This window comes from Schistocerca americana, chromosome X, assembly GCF_021461395.2.
Source record: "Schistocerca americana isolate TAMUIC-IGC-003095 chromosome X, iqSchAmer2.1, whole genome shotgun sequence".
Lineage (NCBI taxonomy): Eukaryota > Metazoa > Arthropoda > Insecta > Orthoptera > Acrididae > Schistocerca > Schistocerca americana.
The window spans coordinates 142,737,307-142,757,429 of NC_060130.1; the positions used below are offsets into that span (position 1 = coordinate 142,737,307).

The 20,123-nt window shown below is 37.3% G+C and overlaps 1 protein-coding gene across 1 annotated transcript in view; it reads right to left on the reverse strand.

The window, feature by feature from the left end:
- Window positions 1–12,291: 12,291 nt before the first annotated feature.
- Window positions 12,292–20,123, reverse strand: part of LOC124556526 (polypeptide N-acetylgalactosaminyltransferase 16-like) — a 582,211-nt gene continuing 574,379 nt past the window's right edge. Inside the window, exon 14 of the mRNA XM_047130482.1 lies at window positions 12,292–13,039. Coding sequence (XP_046986438.1) covers window positions 12,866–13,039 — 174 coding nt within the window. The 3' untranslated portion in view covers window positions 12,292–12,865. The remainder of the gene's footprint in view (window positions 13,040–20,123) is intronic.

Below are 20,123 nucleotides of genomic sequence, written 5' to 3' on the forward strand. Positions count from 1 at the left end.
CAATATTCTTTTAAGTAAATTAGAATATTGTGGTGTAACAGGAAATGCTGCAAAATGGTTCAAATCTTATATCTCTGGCAGGAAACAAAGGATGTTATTAGGAAAGAGACATGTATTAAGCTATCAGGCATCATCCAACTGAGAATTAATTACATGTGGGGTCACACAAGGTTCCACTTTAGGACCCTTATTATTTTCTTGTGTATATCAATGACCTTTCATCAGTAACATTACCAGAGGCCAAGTTTGTTTTGTTTGCTGATGATACAAACATTGCAATAAATAGCAAATCAAGTGTAGTCTTAGAAAGTTTGGCTAATCAAATATTTGTCGACATTAATCACTGGTTCCTAGCCAATTCTTTGTCACTAAACTTTGAAAAAACACACTACATGAAGTTCAGAACTTGTAAGGGGTGCCCCACAAGTATATGCCTAACATATGATGACAAGGAGATAGAAGAAATGGACAGTGTTAAATTCTTGGAATTACAGCTTGATAATAAATTCAACTGGGAGGAGCACACCACAGAACTGCTGAAGCATCTTAACAAATCTCTATTTGCAATGCGAATTGTGTCAGACATAGGGGATATAAAAATGAAAAAGCTGGAATACTGTGCTTGCTTTCATTCCATAATGTCATATAGGATTATTGTTTGGCTTAGTTCATCAAGCCAAGCTAAAGTTTTCTGGGCACAAAAACGTGCAGTAAGAGTTATATGTGGTGTGAACTCAAGAACATCCTGCAGAAGCCTGTTTAGGGAATTAGGGGTACTAACTACTGCTTCCCAATATATTTATGCCTTAATGAAATTTGTCATTAAAAATATATCACTTTTTCAAACCAACAGCCCAATCCATGGAATCAATACTAGAAATAAGAATAATCTTCACAAGGATTTAAAGTCACTTACTCTTGTTCAAAAAGGTGTGCATTATTCAGGAACACACATATTCAATAGCTTCCCAGCAGCCGTAAAAAGCTTAACAACCAATGAAATTCAGTTTAAGAGAAGCCTCTGAAGGATTTATTGGTGGCCAACTCCTTCTACTCCATTGATGAATTTCTCAGTAGAACCAACAGATTTTTTTTTTGTGTGTGTGTGTGTGTGTGTGTGTGTGTGTGTGTGTGTGTGTGTGTGTGTGTCTATATATAACTTCTGCACAATTTCAGTGCAGTAATGTGTTCATTGTAAATAAGAATAAAAAACCTTTTTTTTATTTAAATTCAGTGCATTAGTGTTTGTAAAATGATTCTTTCATATAGTGTTCATTAAGAAATGATGATCATTCCACTTGGGACATGTGGAATGGTAAATTAGCTTATTTGTTTGAGTTGTAAATATTTGTCATGTATTATTGTTTTTCTGACATATTCTACATCCTGGAGGACCTCCTCACTGTGGATCAATTGGAATGAAAGTAAATTTAATCTAATCTAAACTGAACAGTATATGAAAGCTGTTCACAATTAAAGATGGAGTGTACTCTACCAAACTGACTGAGAATGCAATTTTAATTTAATATTGGGTCTGTTCTTGTTATTGTTCTCATAAATTATCTGCCATCATACACTATGTGAGAACCTTAAGCTAATGATAGTAGTAGTGTACAGGCCACCTAGTGGTGACCCCCATATCTTTCTGAGGAACTCTTAATGTACATATGTATACCAAAATGGAAAATGTTGTATCCTAGCCAGTAATGCCACCTGAGCCCGCTGCCAAAAGGTTGGCAGCATCAAAGTCCGGACGCCGTCCGCATAAGCAGCGCCAGCGAGACAGGAAATCGCCGCAAGTCTGCGCGCGCCACCGCTGGCTTCTGGGTTCTTAAGTGCTGGAGTCGCGAGCGCTAGGACAGTCCTGTATTCGCCGCTCAGTTGTATACTCGCCACCGAATTGTGTACTTGCTAGTCAGTTGTGTGTTCATCGCAGCAGAGTTGTTGTTGGTCGTCAGCCGACGCTGACCTAGCCGCTCCGACTCGAGCTAGACAGATTTCTGTAGACACGGAGTTCACTACTGTGTTTCTGTATCTTCATTAATAAAGATAAGTACCGACTATTATTTAATCAGAGTGTTTGGGCTTCCATCTTTCTGTTCACTGTTCCAGCGGACCGGTCGGCCCGCTATTAAAAGTGTGGCGGTGACTTCGTAAGCCGTTTCTACAGCGAATTGCTTGTCGCTACAAACACCGCCACAAAGAAAAAATACAATATTGTCATTAGTGGGGATATCAATTCAAGTTTTGATGTGCTGAAGGACAGAAAAACTGTGACAGAGCTCAAAAATGTGCTTCGACAATTTAACCTGTACTATGTTAACTGCAAACCTACCAGAGGCTCATCCTGTCTACACAATATATTTACAAATATTAAGAGAACTTGTATGTCCACTGATGTAATTAGTTTCCTTTACTCAGACCATGATGCAGTATATCTTAGTCTTAATAATGTAACTTCAGACTGTGCCAAACCAGAATCTAAAATTGTGATTACTAGACCTGTGAGCAGAGAGAGGATGTATAGGTTTAGACATGCCCTCACTTATTTCAGTTAGGACACACATTTTATTAGGCTTCAACACTGTTCAGCTGATATTGTTTTCACCAAGTTTTTCTCCATATATTTAAATATATTAGAAAATAACATCCCTCTGAAAATATGTACAGTGAATATTAGTAGTAATTACAAGAAAAGGAAAAACGAAGGAATGGTATACTCCACAGTACAAAACCAGTAAATCAGAACTGTATAAAGAACTGTATGCTAAAGCTAAATATAAGTATAGGAAGGCAATAAATGAAGTGAAGAAACTGCATAACATAGTAAACATTGAAAAATCTAACAATAGATGGAAAAAGGCCTGGGGTGTAATAAACTCCATTGCTCATACTAAACACAAAGAGGAAATCGCCATTACCCCAGAAGAATTTAATAAATATTGCATTCAGTCCATTGAAGAAATCAGTAGCTCAATAAACAAACCCCTTGAAAATGCAATTAGTATTATGGACAGCTGCTTTGAAAATTTTCCCCCAAGCACTATCACAGAAGTGAGCCCAAATAATATCCTAAAAATAGTGAAAAACTTCAAACCTTTAGTTAGTGTTGATTATTATGATATGTCATGTAATTTGTTGAAAGATGTTATTGATTGTGTGATTTATCCCTTAACTTTTTGTATTAACAAATGCCTAGTTGAAAGTAAGTTCCCCGACATACTAAAAATTTATAGAGTTGTGCCCATATGTAAAAAAGGGGAAAAGAACTGTCCCGCTAGTTACAGACCTATATCCATAACCTGTTTTTTCAAAAATTTTAGAAACAATTATGTATGAGCAAGTTAGTGTCTACTTGGGTAAACTAAATATAATTAGTGATAAACAGTTTGGATTTAGGGAAGGTAAATCCACAACGGATGCAATGGACTCTCTCGTAAAATTAGTACTAGATGTGTTCGAGGCTAGGGACTATGCCCAGGCTACATTTTGTGACCTGAGCAGAGCATTTGACTGTGTAGAGCATGACACTATGCTGAATAAGCTAGTTTACTATGGTTTTGATGACAACAGTATAAATATGTTCAGGTATTTTCTAGAGAACCATCAACAAGTTGTGTGCATTGGTAGGGAGAGATAAAATTTGGTTAATGTTAGGCACGGAGTGCCTCAAGGGTTGGTGCTTGGACCTTTACTGTTTATACTAATGATTAATGACCTGCCCTTGTTCATAAATTCTCACACAATATTGTATGCTGATGACACAACTTTTATACATAAAAACTCTGATCTAGGTACACTGAAAACACTGACCGAAAATACCCTTGCTCAGTCCTCATTATGGTTCAAAGCTAATGGCTTCTTACTAAATTAAAACAAAACCCAGACACTTTACTTTAGCTTAAAAGAGATTCATAATGACCAAGAACTAGAAACTGTCAAATTTTTAGGTGTTACTATTGACAACAAATTGACATGGGAACCACGCATTAGAAATATATTGGCTAGACTTTCAAGAGTTATTTATCTAATTAGAAATTTAAAAAGATATGTTCCCAATGACTATGTGAGATCAGCATATTTTGCCTTCTTCCAAAGCATCATTTCCTATGGAATCTACTGTGGGGTAGTAGCTGTCATGTAAATGACATTTTACTTTTACAGAAGAAAGTAATAAGAATAATAACAGATTCTGATAAAACAGTACATTGTCTCTTACAGTAATAAACAATTCATTTACAATATTTTATTGTACATTAGAAACAATGCCTCTAATTTTGTGGTGAGAAGTGATATTCATAGCCACAATACTAGAAACAGAACATCTGTAGATGTGCCATATCATAGAATATCAAAATTGCAGAACTCCTACCTAGTTCTTGGACTAAGGATGTTTAATAGACTAAGTGCTGACTTTAAAGAACTGCCTGTAAATATTTTTAAAGCTAAATTATACAAGCTACTAGTGAACAATCTGTTTTACACCACTGATGAATTTTTTGAAGATGAAAAAACTGCTTTCTAATGTGTACCTATTTCATGTAAACCAATTTACATCAATATTGTGGTTTATGTAGAAATATATGCTCTTGACTTTGTCTATTGCTGTAATCAGCCGAATGACAATAAAATTTTATTATTATTATTTGATCAAATGTATCCGGACACCCCCCAAAAAATATGTTTTTCATATTAGGTGCATTGTGCTGCCACCGTCTGCCAGGTACTCCACATCAGTGACCTCAGAAGTCATTAGACATTGTGAGAGAGCAGAATGGTGCACTCCGTGGAACACACAGACTTTGAATGTGGTCAGGTGATTGGGTGTCACTTGTGTCATACATCTCTACATGAGATTTCCACACTCCTAAACATCCATAGGTCCACTGTTTCTGATGTGATAGTGAAGTGGATATGTGAAGGGACACATACAGCAGAAACGTGTACAGGTCAACCTCGTCTGTTGACTGACAGAGACCGCCGACAGTTGAAGAGGGTCATAATGTGTAATAGGCAGACATCTGTCCATACCATCACACAGGAATTAGAAACTGCATCAGGATCCACTGCAAGTACTATGACAGTTAGGCAGGAGGTGAGAAAACTTGGATTTCATGTTCAAGCGGATGCTCATAAGCCTCACATCATGCTGGTAAATGCCAAATGACACCTCGCTTGGTGTAACGGGCGTAAACATTGGATGATTGAACAGTGAAAAAATGTTGTGTGGAGTGACAAATTGCAATACACAATGTGGCAATCCGATGACTGGGTTGGGTCTGGCGAACACCCAGTGAACGTCATCTGCCAGTATGTGTAGAGCCAACAGTAAAATTCGGAGGTGGTGGTGTTTTGGTGTGGTCACATTTTTCATGGAGGGTGCTTGCACCCCTTGTTGCTTTGCATGGCTATATCGCAGCACAGGCCTACATTGATATTTTAAGCACCTTCTTGCTTCCCACTGTTGAAGAGCAATTCAGGGATGACAACTGCATCTTTCAACATGATCGATCACCTGTTCATAATGCGCAGCCTGTGGTGGAGTGGTTACACAACAACAACATCCCTATAATGGACTGGCCCGCACAGAGTCCTGACCTTAATCCTATAAAACACCTCTGGGATGTTTTGGAATGCCGACTTTGTGCCAGGCCTCAGTGACCAACATCGATACCTCTCCTCAGTGCAGCACTCCGTGAAGAATGGGCTGCCATTCCCCAAGAAACCTTCCTGCACCTGATTGAACGTATGCCTGCGAGAGTGGAAGCTGCCATCAAGGATAAGGGTGGGCCAACACCGTATTGAATTCCAGCATTACTGATGGTGGGAGCCACGAACTTGTAAGTCATATTCAGCCAGGTGTCTGGATACTTTTGATCACATAGTGTAAATCCAAGAGGCAGGAATGTTTTTCTTTGCTGATGGTGGAAGTCTTATGATCAAGACAATGGGTAAACTTAAACACTTGAAAAGCTGTAAAGTTTTTCTTCAGAATTAATAACTGGTTTTATGCAAATTGTCTCTCACTGAGTAGGGATAAAACACAGTGCATGCAGTTCTATACTGTCCAGGGTCTGTCTACACCATTAGAAATAATGTCTGAGTATAAGTCAATAAATGAAACAGAATATTCTAAATTCTGAACTGGTTATATTGATAAGAGCCTGAACTGGAAGTCATGTGTTACAGATCTTGTTAAACATCTAAGCTCTGAAACTTTTGCATTTTGGGTAGTATCAGATTTGGAGAAGAAAATATCAACTAGTTCATCCACTTTTCCCATTTCAGTTCACTAATACCTTGTATCATTATATTCAGGGACAACAACCCATAGAACAATAAGTATCTGTGCCATAGAAGTGTGTGCTAAGCTGTAAACAACTCTTTAATCAACCTAGCTTACAAGCAGCTGCTGAATCAGTCCCAATTCAAGAACAATGGTAACATTCATAAATGTAATACTAGAAGAAGAAAAGATGTACTATCCTTCACTCAGCCATAGTATGGCACAGAAAGGAGTGAGGTATTCAGTCATAAATATAACACCTGTTTGTACTGAGAGAGAAAGAGAGAGAGAGAGAGAGAGAGAGTGAGAGAGTGAGAAGGGGGGGGGGGGGGGGGGGGGGGGAATATAACTATGTATAAAACACTGTATGAAAAAGGAAGCTTAAGATAATCATGTAAATGGTCAGCATATTACAATATTTTTTACTGAGAAAATGCATTACACTGTAAACCGATTCATTCTACAGCAGAGCAAGAATTTTGAGTTATGATCCATGGAACATGCAAATAACTGAACTAAGCTTACTTCTGTTATATCAGTGCTTGTACATAGTGATTTCCTATGATCCAAAGAGAACTGTGAAAGGGAATTTTATAAAAAGACAATTATGCAAGTTACGAGGATGGTGCAAAATCTTTTTTGGGCATTTTATAATAAAAAAAGGGACATGTAGGTATGGTTATAAACGTTAGTTTTAATGAAAATTTTACAAAATACATATTATGGCTCCACATTTAACTGTTTATGTGGCTACCTGCTTTGGGTGGGATGGATGCATTTTCTCCACAATTGGTCACTTGAAAAACAAGTCTTCTGGTTTGGAATTTATTGGAATCATTAGACAATCTTTAGCATACATGTGATGCTGAATGAACAATATTGCATATACTGCATTGTCATAAATGTTATTTCTAGATGAGATAAAGAACACTTTTCTAAACTTCCAACTGCAATACTTGTACATCTATTGAAACTTTGTGTGCTACACCACAGCTCCTGCCGGGTAGTCTGCCTTCTCTCATGGGTGGTGAAGCAAAAGCAGTGAGTACTTAACCATGTTAAAGAGAGGCTCCCAGTGATGACTGCACTACTTTGTGTACCTCTGTCATGTGCACCAATCAGGATGAGGGATGACATCACTGCTTGAGAAGCCATGAGTGGATACGTGATATCACTCGACAGCCACAATCAATCATGCAGAATCCCAGTATCAATCCATATGGCTATTTAACTCATGCTCCAGTGAGTTAGCAGCACTCTTGTCTCGAATCTGTGATCCACAGTCTTCACCTGGATTCTACAGTCCATGGGTACAGCAGTTCCGTAGCCATGACTGCTTAGCGAGAACAATAATAGACTTAGCTCTAGATAGTGTTTAGTTCTGGAGAGTGAGTATGTTGTGTATTGGACTTGTTCTCAACCAGAACAGGTTCTGACAAATGTCATACTTGAACTGGAAGTAATGATTTTGTGTTATTGTAATAAATGAGTACTCATTATGTGGTGGCAGTGTTGTAGACACCACAATATTGAATAGAAATGTTTTCAGCATGTTTAATATACTGTTTTCTGCCTGACATGAGAAGATTTTGTAAGTAAAATATGTGAATCAGAATATCCTGTTATTGGTATGCACTATGCCATTTAAAAAATATATATAGGGAGTAGTATACATGTAACTGCTTTATTTATTCCTTTAACTTTACATTTAAGTTGTGTGATAAGCTGATGAGACAGTTTATGTTTCTCTCTTGAGGTAAAATGTGCCACTGAGTTCTTGTGCATAAATATTTCCAGATTCGGAAATATAAGGATAATGCTATTCACACTCACACTAACTGACAAGAAAAAAATAACTACAACTTGAAGAAATCATCTGAAAAGTATCAAATCTGTGTTAATAAGGCATTACACCAGCCAGCTGTGTGTGTGCTTGGATCTAAGGTTAGAAACCTTGGGTACCCTGAAAACTTTGGTAATTTCTTAAGGATAAGGCAGATTAGGCATAAGTTTTTTCATTGAAAGTAGGAAGTGTATAGAGCATATGCTTTAGACCAAGGAAGATGATAGGAGTAACGTGTATATTAATGATTAAAGATAGGTTTAATTTAGGATTTAAGGTCATGGCTAAGTCAAAAATACTAGGAGAGATAATCTGGAAAAATGTGACCCCTAGGGAAAATAGTTAACTGTTACTACGTAGTTAATCAAGAAAGGTTTAGGCCATGGTAAACTTCTGATAAATTAGAACAATAATAGAATGTCACAACGGTACATCTACATCTATACTGTGCAAGCCACCTGACGGTGTGTGGCGGAGAGTACCTTGAGTACCTCTATCGGTTCTCCCTTCTCGTGTTGTTCGTGGAAAGAAAGGTTGTTGGTATGCCTCTGTGTGGGCTCTAATCTCTCTGATTTTATCCTCATGGTCTCTTTGCAAGATATGCAGAGGAGGGAGCAATATCCTGCTTGACTCCTCGGTGAAGGTATGTTCTCGAAACTTCAACAAAAGCCGAGCTACTGAGCATCTCTCTTGCAGAGTCTTCCACTGGAGTCTATCTGTCATCTTCATAACGCTTTTGCAATTACTAAATGATCCTGTAATGAAGCGCGCTTCTCTCTGTTGGACCTTCTCTATCTCTTCTATCAACCCTATCTGGTACGGATCCCCCACCGGTGAGCAGTACTCAAGCAGTGGGCGAACAAGCATACTGTAGCCTACTTCCTTTGTTTTTGGACTGCATTTCCTTAGGATTCTTCCAATGAATTTCAGTCTGTCATCTGCTTTACTGATGATTAATTTTATATGGCCATTCCATTTTAGATCACTCCTAATGCTTACTCCCAGATAATTTATGGAATTAATTGCTTCCAGTTGCTGACCTGCTATATTGTTGCTAAATGATAAAGGATCTTTCTCTCTATGTATTTGCAGCACATTACACTTGTCTAAATTGAGATTCAATTGCCATTCCCTGCACCATTCATCAATTTGTTGCAGATCCTCCTGCATTTCAGTACAATTTTCCATTGTTACAACTTCTCGATATGCTACAGCATCATCTGCAAAAAGCCTCAGTGAACTTCTGATGTTATCCACAAGGTCATTTATATATATTGTGAATAGCAACACGTCCTACAACACTCCCCTGCAGCGCACCTGATATCACTTTTACTTCGGAAGACTTCTCTCCATTGAGAATGACATGCTGCGTTCTGTTATCTAGGAACTCTTCAATCCAATCACACAATTGGTCTGATAGTCCATATGCTCTTACTTTGTTCATTAAACGACTGTGGGGAACTATATCAAATGCTTTGCAGAAGTCAAAAAACATGACATCTGCCTGGGAACCCGTGTCTATGGCCCTCAGAGTTTCGTGGATGAATAGCACAAGCTGGGTTTCACACGAATGTCTTTTTTGAAACCCATGCGTGGTTAGGTTTCACTGTCTTCACATCATGTGGCATTGTCTCAAAACAGTAAAAGTGCTGAGATACCCATGGATTGACGATAGTTGTTAGACATGATATCACCAGTTACACTGTCCCAGGTCCCTCAAGAAGAAATATCCATGATAGGGCTCGATTCACCAACAATAGCCAAGCAAGCAAAAGAAGTGACAAAGTGGGAAAATCTATCAGATGCCAAAAGATATGTGGAAGTAAAGGAATTTATAACATACAGCTGGGCTGATATAGCATCTGATGCTTGGAAAATGATATGTCTGTTGTACATTACAGGTAGGTCTGATATAGTGTCCATGTTATCACTGGATATGTCTCTGAGAGTGAGAGGAATTAAATAAAGTATTAATTAACAATGAAAAGCATAATAGGTTATAGTACTTCAGATAAAATTTTCAGCCACAATGTCTTGAGACCATGACTGAAGCATGGTTACTGTGATCTCCTACTGCTGTAAATAAGCTGTTCCAGACTACTAAGATAAAAGAATATGGAGTAGAAGGACAGTGTGCAAACCACAGATCTCATGCAGGTCAGAATCAAAAAACAATAGGGCAGTGCACGTACCACTGTGTTCACAACGGTCAGTTTTGTTCCCCATAGGTCAAGGAAGGCTTTAGCCTACAGCACATTGTAGTCATTCATGACAGGTAGTAATTATTAGTGTAAACTTGTAGACGATGATACAGGAGGAGTAGATGAGAGAAAGTCAGCTTTAATTCTAGGAAGCCGCACTGATATCTGATCCCTTCCCTGTAATGGAGCTAAAAGCTGCTCACCAATGAGAAACAGTCTGACAAAGGACAGAAGTAACTGTGAATGAACACTCCATGTATGAGTCATGAGCTAGCATGTTCAGAAAAAGTATAAATAGTGAAAAAGGAGCAAGTGACACCATTAGTGAAGTGTGAATAATTTAGTGCCTATGATACAGCAAAATTTTCAATGGAAATCCAAGGGCAGATTTTTTCTTAGAAAGGAGGAATTGTAAGGGGCTAAAACTACAGCAGAAGAGGAAGCCAGAGTAGTAACCAGGCCACAACCAGAGTCAGATGGCACTGGTCACTGCACTGTGTGATAAGTGGAAACAGCCGTCTCTGTGTTGTCAGACTGTGCATACCCCTGCATGACTAAGCCTTCAGGAAGTACTACTGGCAGATATGACAGCCAGTCAGTGCCTCTGTTCCAGATTGTTTGGCACGATATACATATGCAGCCACCACCACATAATCAGCTGGGAGCTGCTGCGTTTAATCATCATTGAACAGCTGGTGCAGTTATGTGATGCCCAGTCTGTGATGGATAGTGCCATGCTGATAATGCAGCCATATCTATTGACACCAAGCCTCAAATCCATTCCCCATGGCCCGATCACCTGAATGCTCAGGCAACTCAGTGCATTGTTGCTATTTTGGGGGTATGATGTGAGGGACCAGCCATCCCTTCCTCTGCCGAGGTGTCAACTGAGGACGTCTCACTCTGGGACCCTGCAACCTGATGCAGCTGGTTGTACACACAGCTACTGCTGCTGGGTAGCCTGTACTTTGTCCAGGGGCTATAAGCAACTAGAGGCCATCATGCTGAGGGTTGTGGTGACAGAGTATTCACATTGCTCACCATCATCATTTGCAGTTCCCCAAGTCCCTTGATTGTAAACAAACATCAATAAATAAGTGGTAGTAACCTCACCAGGACATTCTTCTGCTGCACCTACATCCATTTTTGGCAGAGAACTGTCGCTCACTCCTAGCTGTCTTGCCATCCTGTTATATTTGATAGATTTAGTCCAGGATAATGAGATCAGTATTCAAATTCATTACTCATGAAAAACTGTGACTGAACTAATTGCACGCCAATGTGAAGTGACTAGATCTTTCTGATGATTCAGCCCCTTTCCCACAACAACCTACTCTCCCTTAAAAAATCAAGACTGCAAGAAAACTGTTTTACGCTGGACATCTCGTATATGAAGGAAGGAGGATGGTAACTAATCATCTCTCAAGGAATTCTAAATCCAGTATCCATCATCATCATTTTCATTCAGCATCAAGTAGAAACCATTCAAAATCATTATCCACTGCTGAGATTAATTCTGTCATCGGTTTGCAAGTGCCTGTCAGTCTAGGCTTCAGTGACCAGACATTCCAAAAATTAAAAGTAAGTAATAAGTTTACACATTCACTTGAAAACTCAGTCACAAATGTCCTCTGCAAATGAACTATGCACTTTATTTAGCTTACCTTGTAATACTGCAGGAATACACACAGCATGACTTTCTTTTATGCTAGAGTCTAAATAAATTATTTTTGTAGCTCATGAGGCTAAAAAAGTACTGTACTGGTCCAGCACAGGTAATTTGGATTTGTTGTTATGAAGCTTAAAAGTTATTTATTATTTGCACCACTATGAGGTATAACTCAAAAGGTGTCGTAGTTATTTGATCACTGTGTATTTACCTTTCCAGGTAATATCTAGATCCCTCTAGCTGGTCAGGAATTAAGGGAAATTACAGAATATTACTACATTTTAAATTTAAGTAACAAATTTATTATAAACCAGAACTACAGAATGTGACAGCTCTGTGGAATGAAACAGTCTTAGCTTAATCATGTTTTGGAAAGTATATTCCAAACTGAAGCTGGTAGAGAACTTAGAATTCTACTTGTGATGTACAGTCTGATCTGCAAAATAACAGATCACATACACTTGTATTATCTAATTGTCTATGATTATAAATAACAATATTCATGTGTTCATCATGGCATTAAAATAAATAAGGTTCTTTTTAGTTTAATTTTTCACAGCCCTTAATTGACATTTTTATATCTTTAACATCTTAAGCACCTTAATTGTTAACTCAGTTCATTATTTTATCTAGGTAATGCCCCTGGAGTGAATTTAATTTATGTAAATGTCTCTGTTATAATTAGAATGGTTTCTCATTTACACATTCTTGTTTCATCACCACAAATCATAGTTTTGATAGCTAAATGCTATTTTCATATACATGTAGCCTAAATACAAAAAAGACAACATGTGTATAGCATAATGTTGATTATCTCATCTTTTTCCATGAGATTTATTACATATGTTTTAAACTGATTATGACAATCACGTAATCCGGACGGAGGAATCATATTGCATTTGAAGTTCCACAGTGAAATCCCATTGTTGTGACAGTGCTCCAAGCCGACACTCTGATAACATAACTTCACTTTGTATTCCTGTTTCAAGGCACTGCCCTCTAGCAGTTAGTATTACTGCTCGACCATGTCGACTCCATTCCTAAAACACACACTTATCAGTTAAATTTCCTTCAGAGCCATGTTAACATTGATGTTTACACAAGTTACTTCAGTTATGAACAAGTCACTTGTACTCAGTAAAGAACATACTGTCTTGATTTTTAGAACAGTCTCACTAACAAAATTTCAGGTTCATTTATTGTATTAAAGATACCTGTGGCAAGTAAGCGGTTGCATCAATTATGTTATGTCTCCTTGTGAAAATGAATTTACTGACTTTGGGCACAAAAATTTTTGCTGAGATGAAAAGGGTTTTCTAAACAGGTAAATTCTGTAACTTTTATATCTCTGAAATGTTTTTCCTGCACGAATAAAGCGATAAAAGTACTTCAAGTTCTTAAAGCATTTACTAAAGGGACAAGTAATTCCTCACAGGGGAACAAATATGTGTGGAACAAAAGAACAAAATAGTGTATGTACTTTATAAGTATCCTGTTAAAAATGCTAGAATACAAAACTTGAAAGACATTATAGTAAAATGATTGTATTGTGAGAAGATAAACTCCTCATCATAAATGTCAACAATCAGAAACAAACTACAGGAGATGAAACTATTCTATTGATTTACCGGTTTGCTGCAAATTTAAATATATTAACTCATATATCAATTATATGGTTTTATGAAGATGAACACATCTCAGAATATTATTTGGCTAAAAATTTACAAAAGCTTACAAAATCGTTCTCTATTAGTTTCACCATATCAAATGTAATCTGTGTGTTATTCTGTATATTACTCCTTGTTAATACCTTTAGATTAAAGGAAACCACTCATGGAAAAGCAGAAAAATTGAGTTCTCTCTACACATACACAAAAAATGAAAATTTGATAGCTTTTGGAGTAACCCTTTTATGAGCTAGAATGAGATACATACATAATTTTTGCAGGAAAGCTTCTCTGAAGTTTGGAAGATAGGAGAAAAAGTACTGGAGAAAGTAGAGCTGTGGAGACACTCGTGTGGCTCATTTGATAGAGCACTTGCCCATGAAAGACATAGGCTCTGAGTTTGAGTCTTGGACCAACAGACAGTTTTAATCTGCCAGAAAGCTTCATTCTATTTACATGCTTGGTAGCAGCACACCTCCACACTTTAATTCCATATGTGAGATATGGATGCACTAAAGCATAGTTAGATAATAATAATTTGCTCGTAACTGAGAACTTGCAACATTGTCCTTATTGTGTAAATTGATTTTCTTAATTTTTGGCATAAAAGATGAATGTGATGCTCCTGAGAGATATGTCTGTCTAAAATTACACCAAACAAAGTTTTATTATCCAATTGTATTTCTGCACCATCATCAGATACAACAGTCCATTACACTCCATCTGTTTGATGATCTATTTGGAAGTTCATTTGGCTTTCTTTTACTAATGTTTAAGCTTAAGTGCTTATCTTGGAATTAGTTCTTCGAATAATACACCAGAAAAATTATTGGCCAGATCATTCTTGTTGGGTCCCCAATGAACAACTGTTGTGCAATCTGCATAGTTAAGTACCTTTTGTTGTGCCATGTGGACAGATCATTAATATATAACATGACCAATAAAGGCCTCAGAACTGACCCTTGGGGCACACTGCACTTTACGATAACTGGACTGAAGTTGTACTTCTTAATAATGTTGGCCACTTTGTGTGTGACTTGTGAGCGTTCATGTATATCTTGTAGCCCATAAGTTTCCAGTTTATCAAGTAGAAGCACATGAGATGAAATATCAAATGGATGTGAGAAATCTTGGCACAAACATGCCATCTTTCCTTTCTCACCTAATTTCTTTAATATTGTATGCACTAGGTCACATATGGCAAATGTTGTTGAGTAGCCTATCATAAAACCATGTTGGGTTTCTTTTAAAACTTTTTCTTGGATAAGAAAATTTTCTAATCTTAATGCAATAATTTTTTCTAATACTTTTCTTAAGATCATAATTAAGCTGATTAGTTGGGAGTTTTCAACTTTATTGGTACTACCTTTTGTGTAATAGGCTGATTGTTGTATACTTCAATTCAGATGGAAAAACAACTCCATTCAATCTCTTATCAAAAAGATGTACCAGAACAGGAATGAGTGAATGTTTCCATCATTTTAAGATAATGGAGGAAATTTCATCCCATGCAGTAGAGAATTCATTCCACACTTAATTTATAATTTGTTCTGTTTCAGATTATCTGTTTCATACCTGTATACTAATTTCTGTACCTGGTAAGGAGGTCTGAAGTCATTAGCTCCTCATCAGCTCCAAAGTTCAAACATATGCTACCTCAATTACTAAAAAGCATATTAAAAGCACTGCTGGCCACTAATGCTCTAAAACATTTACACTATCACCCTTCAGTTGGATATTGCTGACACTAAGGTTTGTTTTTCTGTTAAATCTCTCATTTATACAGTTCCATACTGATTATTTTGTTATTTGAGTTTGCTACTTTTCGTTGTATAATTTTCTTAGTGTATAAATTTGGTGCCTGTTTATAGGCTTTTCAACATATTTGGTAGTTATCTCTAGCTGATGTCTTTGGGGACTCTTCATAGATTTTCCAAGTAACAAACATTTTGTCCTCCAGCTGTTTCACTTCTGCAGGCAGTCTTACATGGTTTTCAGCATATTTATTTTTGAAAGTAATTGGGCATGTTACATTGAAATGAATTAAGAAAATGTCATAAAAGTTATTCCATTTTGTCTGCAGCATTTTCTGCACAATAAACAACAGTCCATGCCTCAGACTGCGATGCAGACTAACTTCTCTAAAGACTTCTCATTTACACATCTTATTTCCCTCCTCTCATTATGTGCTTTGCGAATGATGTATATTCAGTATTTCCATTATCAGGCAAAGATGGTCAGAGTGGTGAAAGTTTATTCTATCAACTGTACAGTTATCTAAGTCAGTGTAAAAGTTATCTATACAGATAAAGGTGTTTGTAGCTAGTATGATTGGCCCATCACATCTGTTTGGCAAATTATAGCTACACAGAATATTATGTGCTTTTTTTAAAAAATCACCAGATAAAACAATACCTATGTTCTTATATTTTCTGCTTACAGTGTCAACCATTTTTTTTTTCTGTAGCTTGTAATAAATTATCAACTATGCTACTAGGAGATCTGTGCGGTCCTATAATAATTAAGGGATCTTTATTTACCACTAGCTTAATTGCTGAAAATTCAAATGTCATTTACACACTAAGTTCCATGATAAAATCCAGTTTTGTGAAATGTAGTTAGTCTTTATAATATATGTCAACACCCCTCCCCCCTTTTTTTATGTTATGATAAACTGAAATTACTGAGCAGTGTATAGCTGTCAAATTTAGTCATAGTAATTATGCTTTTGGACAAACCATATGTTGTAATAATGAACACATCTGCATTTTCCTCATTGAGTGCTTGCTATAATTGTATGCACTTGTTGCTTAGATACTTGATTTTTGGTATAGTACTTTGAGCCCCATTTTTTTTTTTCCAGGATATTTCTTGCCAAAGCTTACATTTCACAATTTTCCTGTGGTATATTAAGTTCAGATGCTATTGAAAATGTGAACGTTTCTCTGTTTACTGTATCATTTACCATTCCCATTAGGATATATTTGCTTCCCAAGCCCATTGCATTGTTCTCTCATACCATTAGTTTCCTTTACTTGTATTTATGATTGTTATACAAATGATACGCTGCCTAACAAAAAAAGTGAAGCACCCAGAGGACATTGTTGGATGTCAATGTATCTATGTATATGATCATACCTTTGGTAGGTATGTAAGAGATTTGAGTTGTAATTCTCTGTAACAGGTAGAACAGCAACAAGATTGTGTTAGTGTTTTTTATACTTAGTGTTGTTACCAGGCCCAGTAGGGTATATAAGAGGCATGAACAGCATTAGATGTTGAGTGATTACTGTGAAGGACACAGAGAAGCCATATACTGATATACACATGTGAGACAACATTATCAGCACCTGACAGAATATGAAAGTGGCCTCACAGTGGGTTTCGATTTGGCCAGCTGGTCATATCATGCAATATCTGGATTTTTGGGGCATTCAGATATGACTGTGGCCCAATGTTGCACTACATGGGAACGTAAGGGCAAGTACGCCTATCCTCAAGTTTCTAGTTGGTCACGTCTGACCACTATGAGGGAATACCACTATATTGTGCACCAGGTACATTATAACCTCGTCAAATATGTGCCTGCCATCCAAAAACAAGTAATTGATTCCCTGAAAAATTCTGTGTTATTCCATATTATTTGTCAGAGACTATCAGCAGCAGGAGTAGCAAATTGTTGTCCCATGTGTGGATGCCTGTTTCATCACAACACAAATGGCCACATTTGGAGTGGTGCAGTTGCTATGAAGAATGTATAGCTGGTGAATGACATTGTATTGTGTTCAGTGGTGAATCACAGTTCTGCACTACCCTGGATGAGTCTGGTGGCAACCTGAAGAGAGGTCAAATTCTTCCAGTGGTTCAGAGAGGCACAGCAGTGATGCTCCTTGTGTCATGGCGTGGGGAACCATCAGGTATGACTTCAGGTCACAACTGGTAGTAACGGAGGAAACTCTGACAGCACAATGGTATGTGACAGACGTCCTGTGTTCTCATGCATTATCCCTCATGTGACAATATTGTGGTGCCATGTTTCAACAAGAAAATGCTTGTCCATAGGTAGCAGGTGTCTTACAAACTGTCTGCATGATGATGAGCTACTCCTGTGGCCAGCAAAATCCACAGATCTGTCACTGATAGAACATGTATGGGATCAATTTGGATGTCAACTCAATCCCAGTGCCAGTATCCAGGACATCACAGACCTGTTACAACAATTGTTAGCCAGTTTGCCTCATGAGAGTACACAATGACTTTATGACATCCTTCCCAACCGAATTTTGTAATCACTGAAATAATGACCATGTACATCTCAACCTGTGAAGTTTCATTTCATTCCCTTCTCGCCTTCTAAGTGCTTCACATTTTTGTCAGGTAGTCTATATGCAGAATAGCAAAACTGTTTTACAATTTTATGTGACACAATGGTTCTCTGAAGTTATGTAGCAGTGTTAAATTAGAAAAAATGTGGCTTTTACAGTAATTTGCATTTATATTTTTGAGATCATTCAAAGAAAAAAAAAGAAGGGTGATTGGGGTCGCATCATGTTGATGATGAGGTCATTAAATATCAAGAACAGGCTTGGATTGGGGAAGAATGGAGAAGGAATTCAGCCACATTCTTTCACAGGAACCATCTCAGGATTCACATTAAACAGTTTAGGAAAGTCACAGAAGGGCTAAATCTTGACTGGGGATTTTAACCGCTGACCTCCTACATATAAGTCCAGTGTCTTACGACTGTCACCTCACTTAGTGAGCACATTGAGGATATCAGTGTATGGAATAAGATTGCAAGTGGCATACCAGCAATATGTTTGAGAATTTATTTGGTTTCTGTACATGACACAGAAGCAATGTTGTTTTAACTTTCCTATGCTAATCATACGCAAAAGGGACAGACAGGGCTGGTCCAAGGCCCAAGCAACACAAGTGACCACTTGGTGGGCCAAGGTGAGAGGGGTGCCAGAAGTACCATTTGTACAGAATTTGTACTCAGGGTGTATCATAATTTATAGTGAAAACAGCTCATTTCCATGCTCAACAATTCAGATTATTTTTAAAAGTCTTACCAAGAGCTCAACAAATAACAGGTAATGTATGAGGAAGAGAGAGAAAAGGGAGAGGGTGTCAAATGATGTGGTGCTTGTGTGGAAAAGTAGAAGGGGGGAGTGGCTCCGAATTCCTGCAATAAATGAACATGAAGTGATTAGGGTGACTAGGGGCTTAAAACCAAAAATGGCAGCAGGTGTAGATGAATCAGCAATAATAAACACTGCAGCACAGATTTCAAAATCTTTAGCACATATTGCCCATTTATCTTTCAGTGAAGGTGTGTTTCCTCAGTCACAAAAGCTCTCAAAAATGAGACCACTATTAAAAAATCGAGATAAAATAGAAAAATTCTGTCGATATCACTTTTTTCTGCTTTCTCTGAAATATTAGAGAAACTGATGAAATTAAGAGTCACTAGTTACCTAGACAACAATAAAGTTTTAAATTGTAATCAATAGAATTTCTGTGCAAAATGCAGCGTAGAAGCTGCAGTCATAGGCTACACTCAAGAAACAATTACAAATTTGGAGAAAAACAAAATTGTAGTAGGGATTAGTTTAGATCTATCTACCGCTTTTGATACCAACTTCCATTAAATCCTCCTTGATAAGCTTGAAGGAGTAGGTATTAGAGGAAGAGCTAAAATGTGGGTCCAGTCATATCTCAAAAACAGATCTCAGATTGTAGAGCTCATCACTGTTAAATCAAATAAACAAGTAAGGTTAGTTTCAAAAGCAAAACAAGTTTCTTTAGGAGTATACCAAGTCAGCATCTTAGGACCACTACTCTTTCTCACGTATATGAATGAGTTACAGTATAATATGACCAAAATTGTATTATATGCAGACGACACACATCAAATAGCGAGCAACTTTAAAAACTCATTACATTCCACTACTAATAAAATCTTAAAAAGTATTGAGACTTGGTTCAGTGCAAACAAACTTACATTGAATGCAAAGAAAACAAATTACATACAGTCTGGTAAAATGATTCAGCATTAAATCATTCATCTAGAACTAGATGACAGACTAATAGAGAGAGTGCAGTTTGCAAAACTGTTGGGAAAGCATCTAGATGAAGCTATGAACTGGAAACAGTGTGTAAGACTCCTTACACACTGACTTAGAAGGCATCAGAATGGCATACTTTACATTTTTTTCATTCCATTGCCTCATATGGGACAGCATTCTGTGCCAGTTCAAAATCTAATTTAAAAGAAATTTTTATCTTGCAAACACAGGCTGCTCAAATAATAAGCCACAGTCCTACACAACATCACTGCAGATCTCTTTTCAGGAAATCAGGAATACTTACTTTTGTTATCACTCTATATATTTAAATGTGTAATCTTGACCAAAGCAAATCTAAGCAATCTCCACACAGATGCTGATGGTCA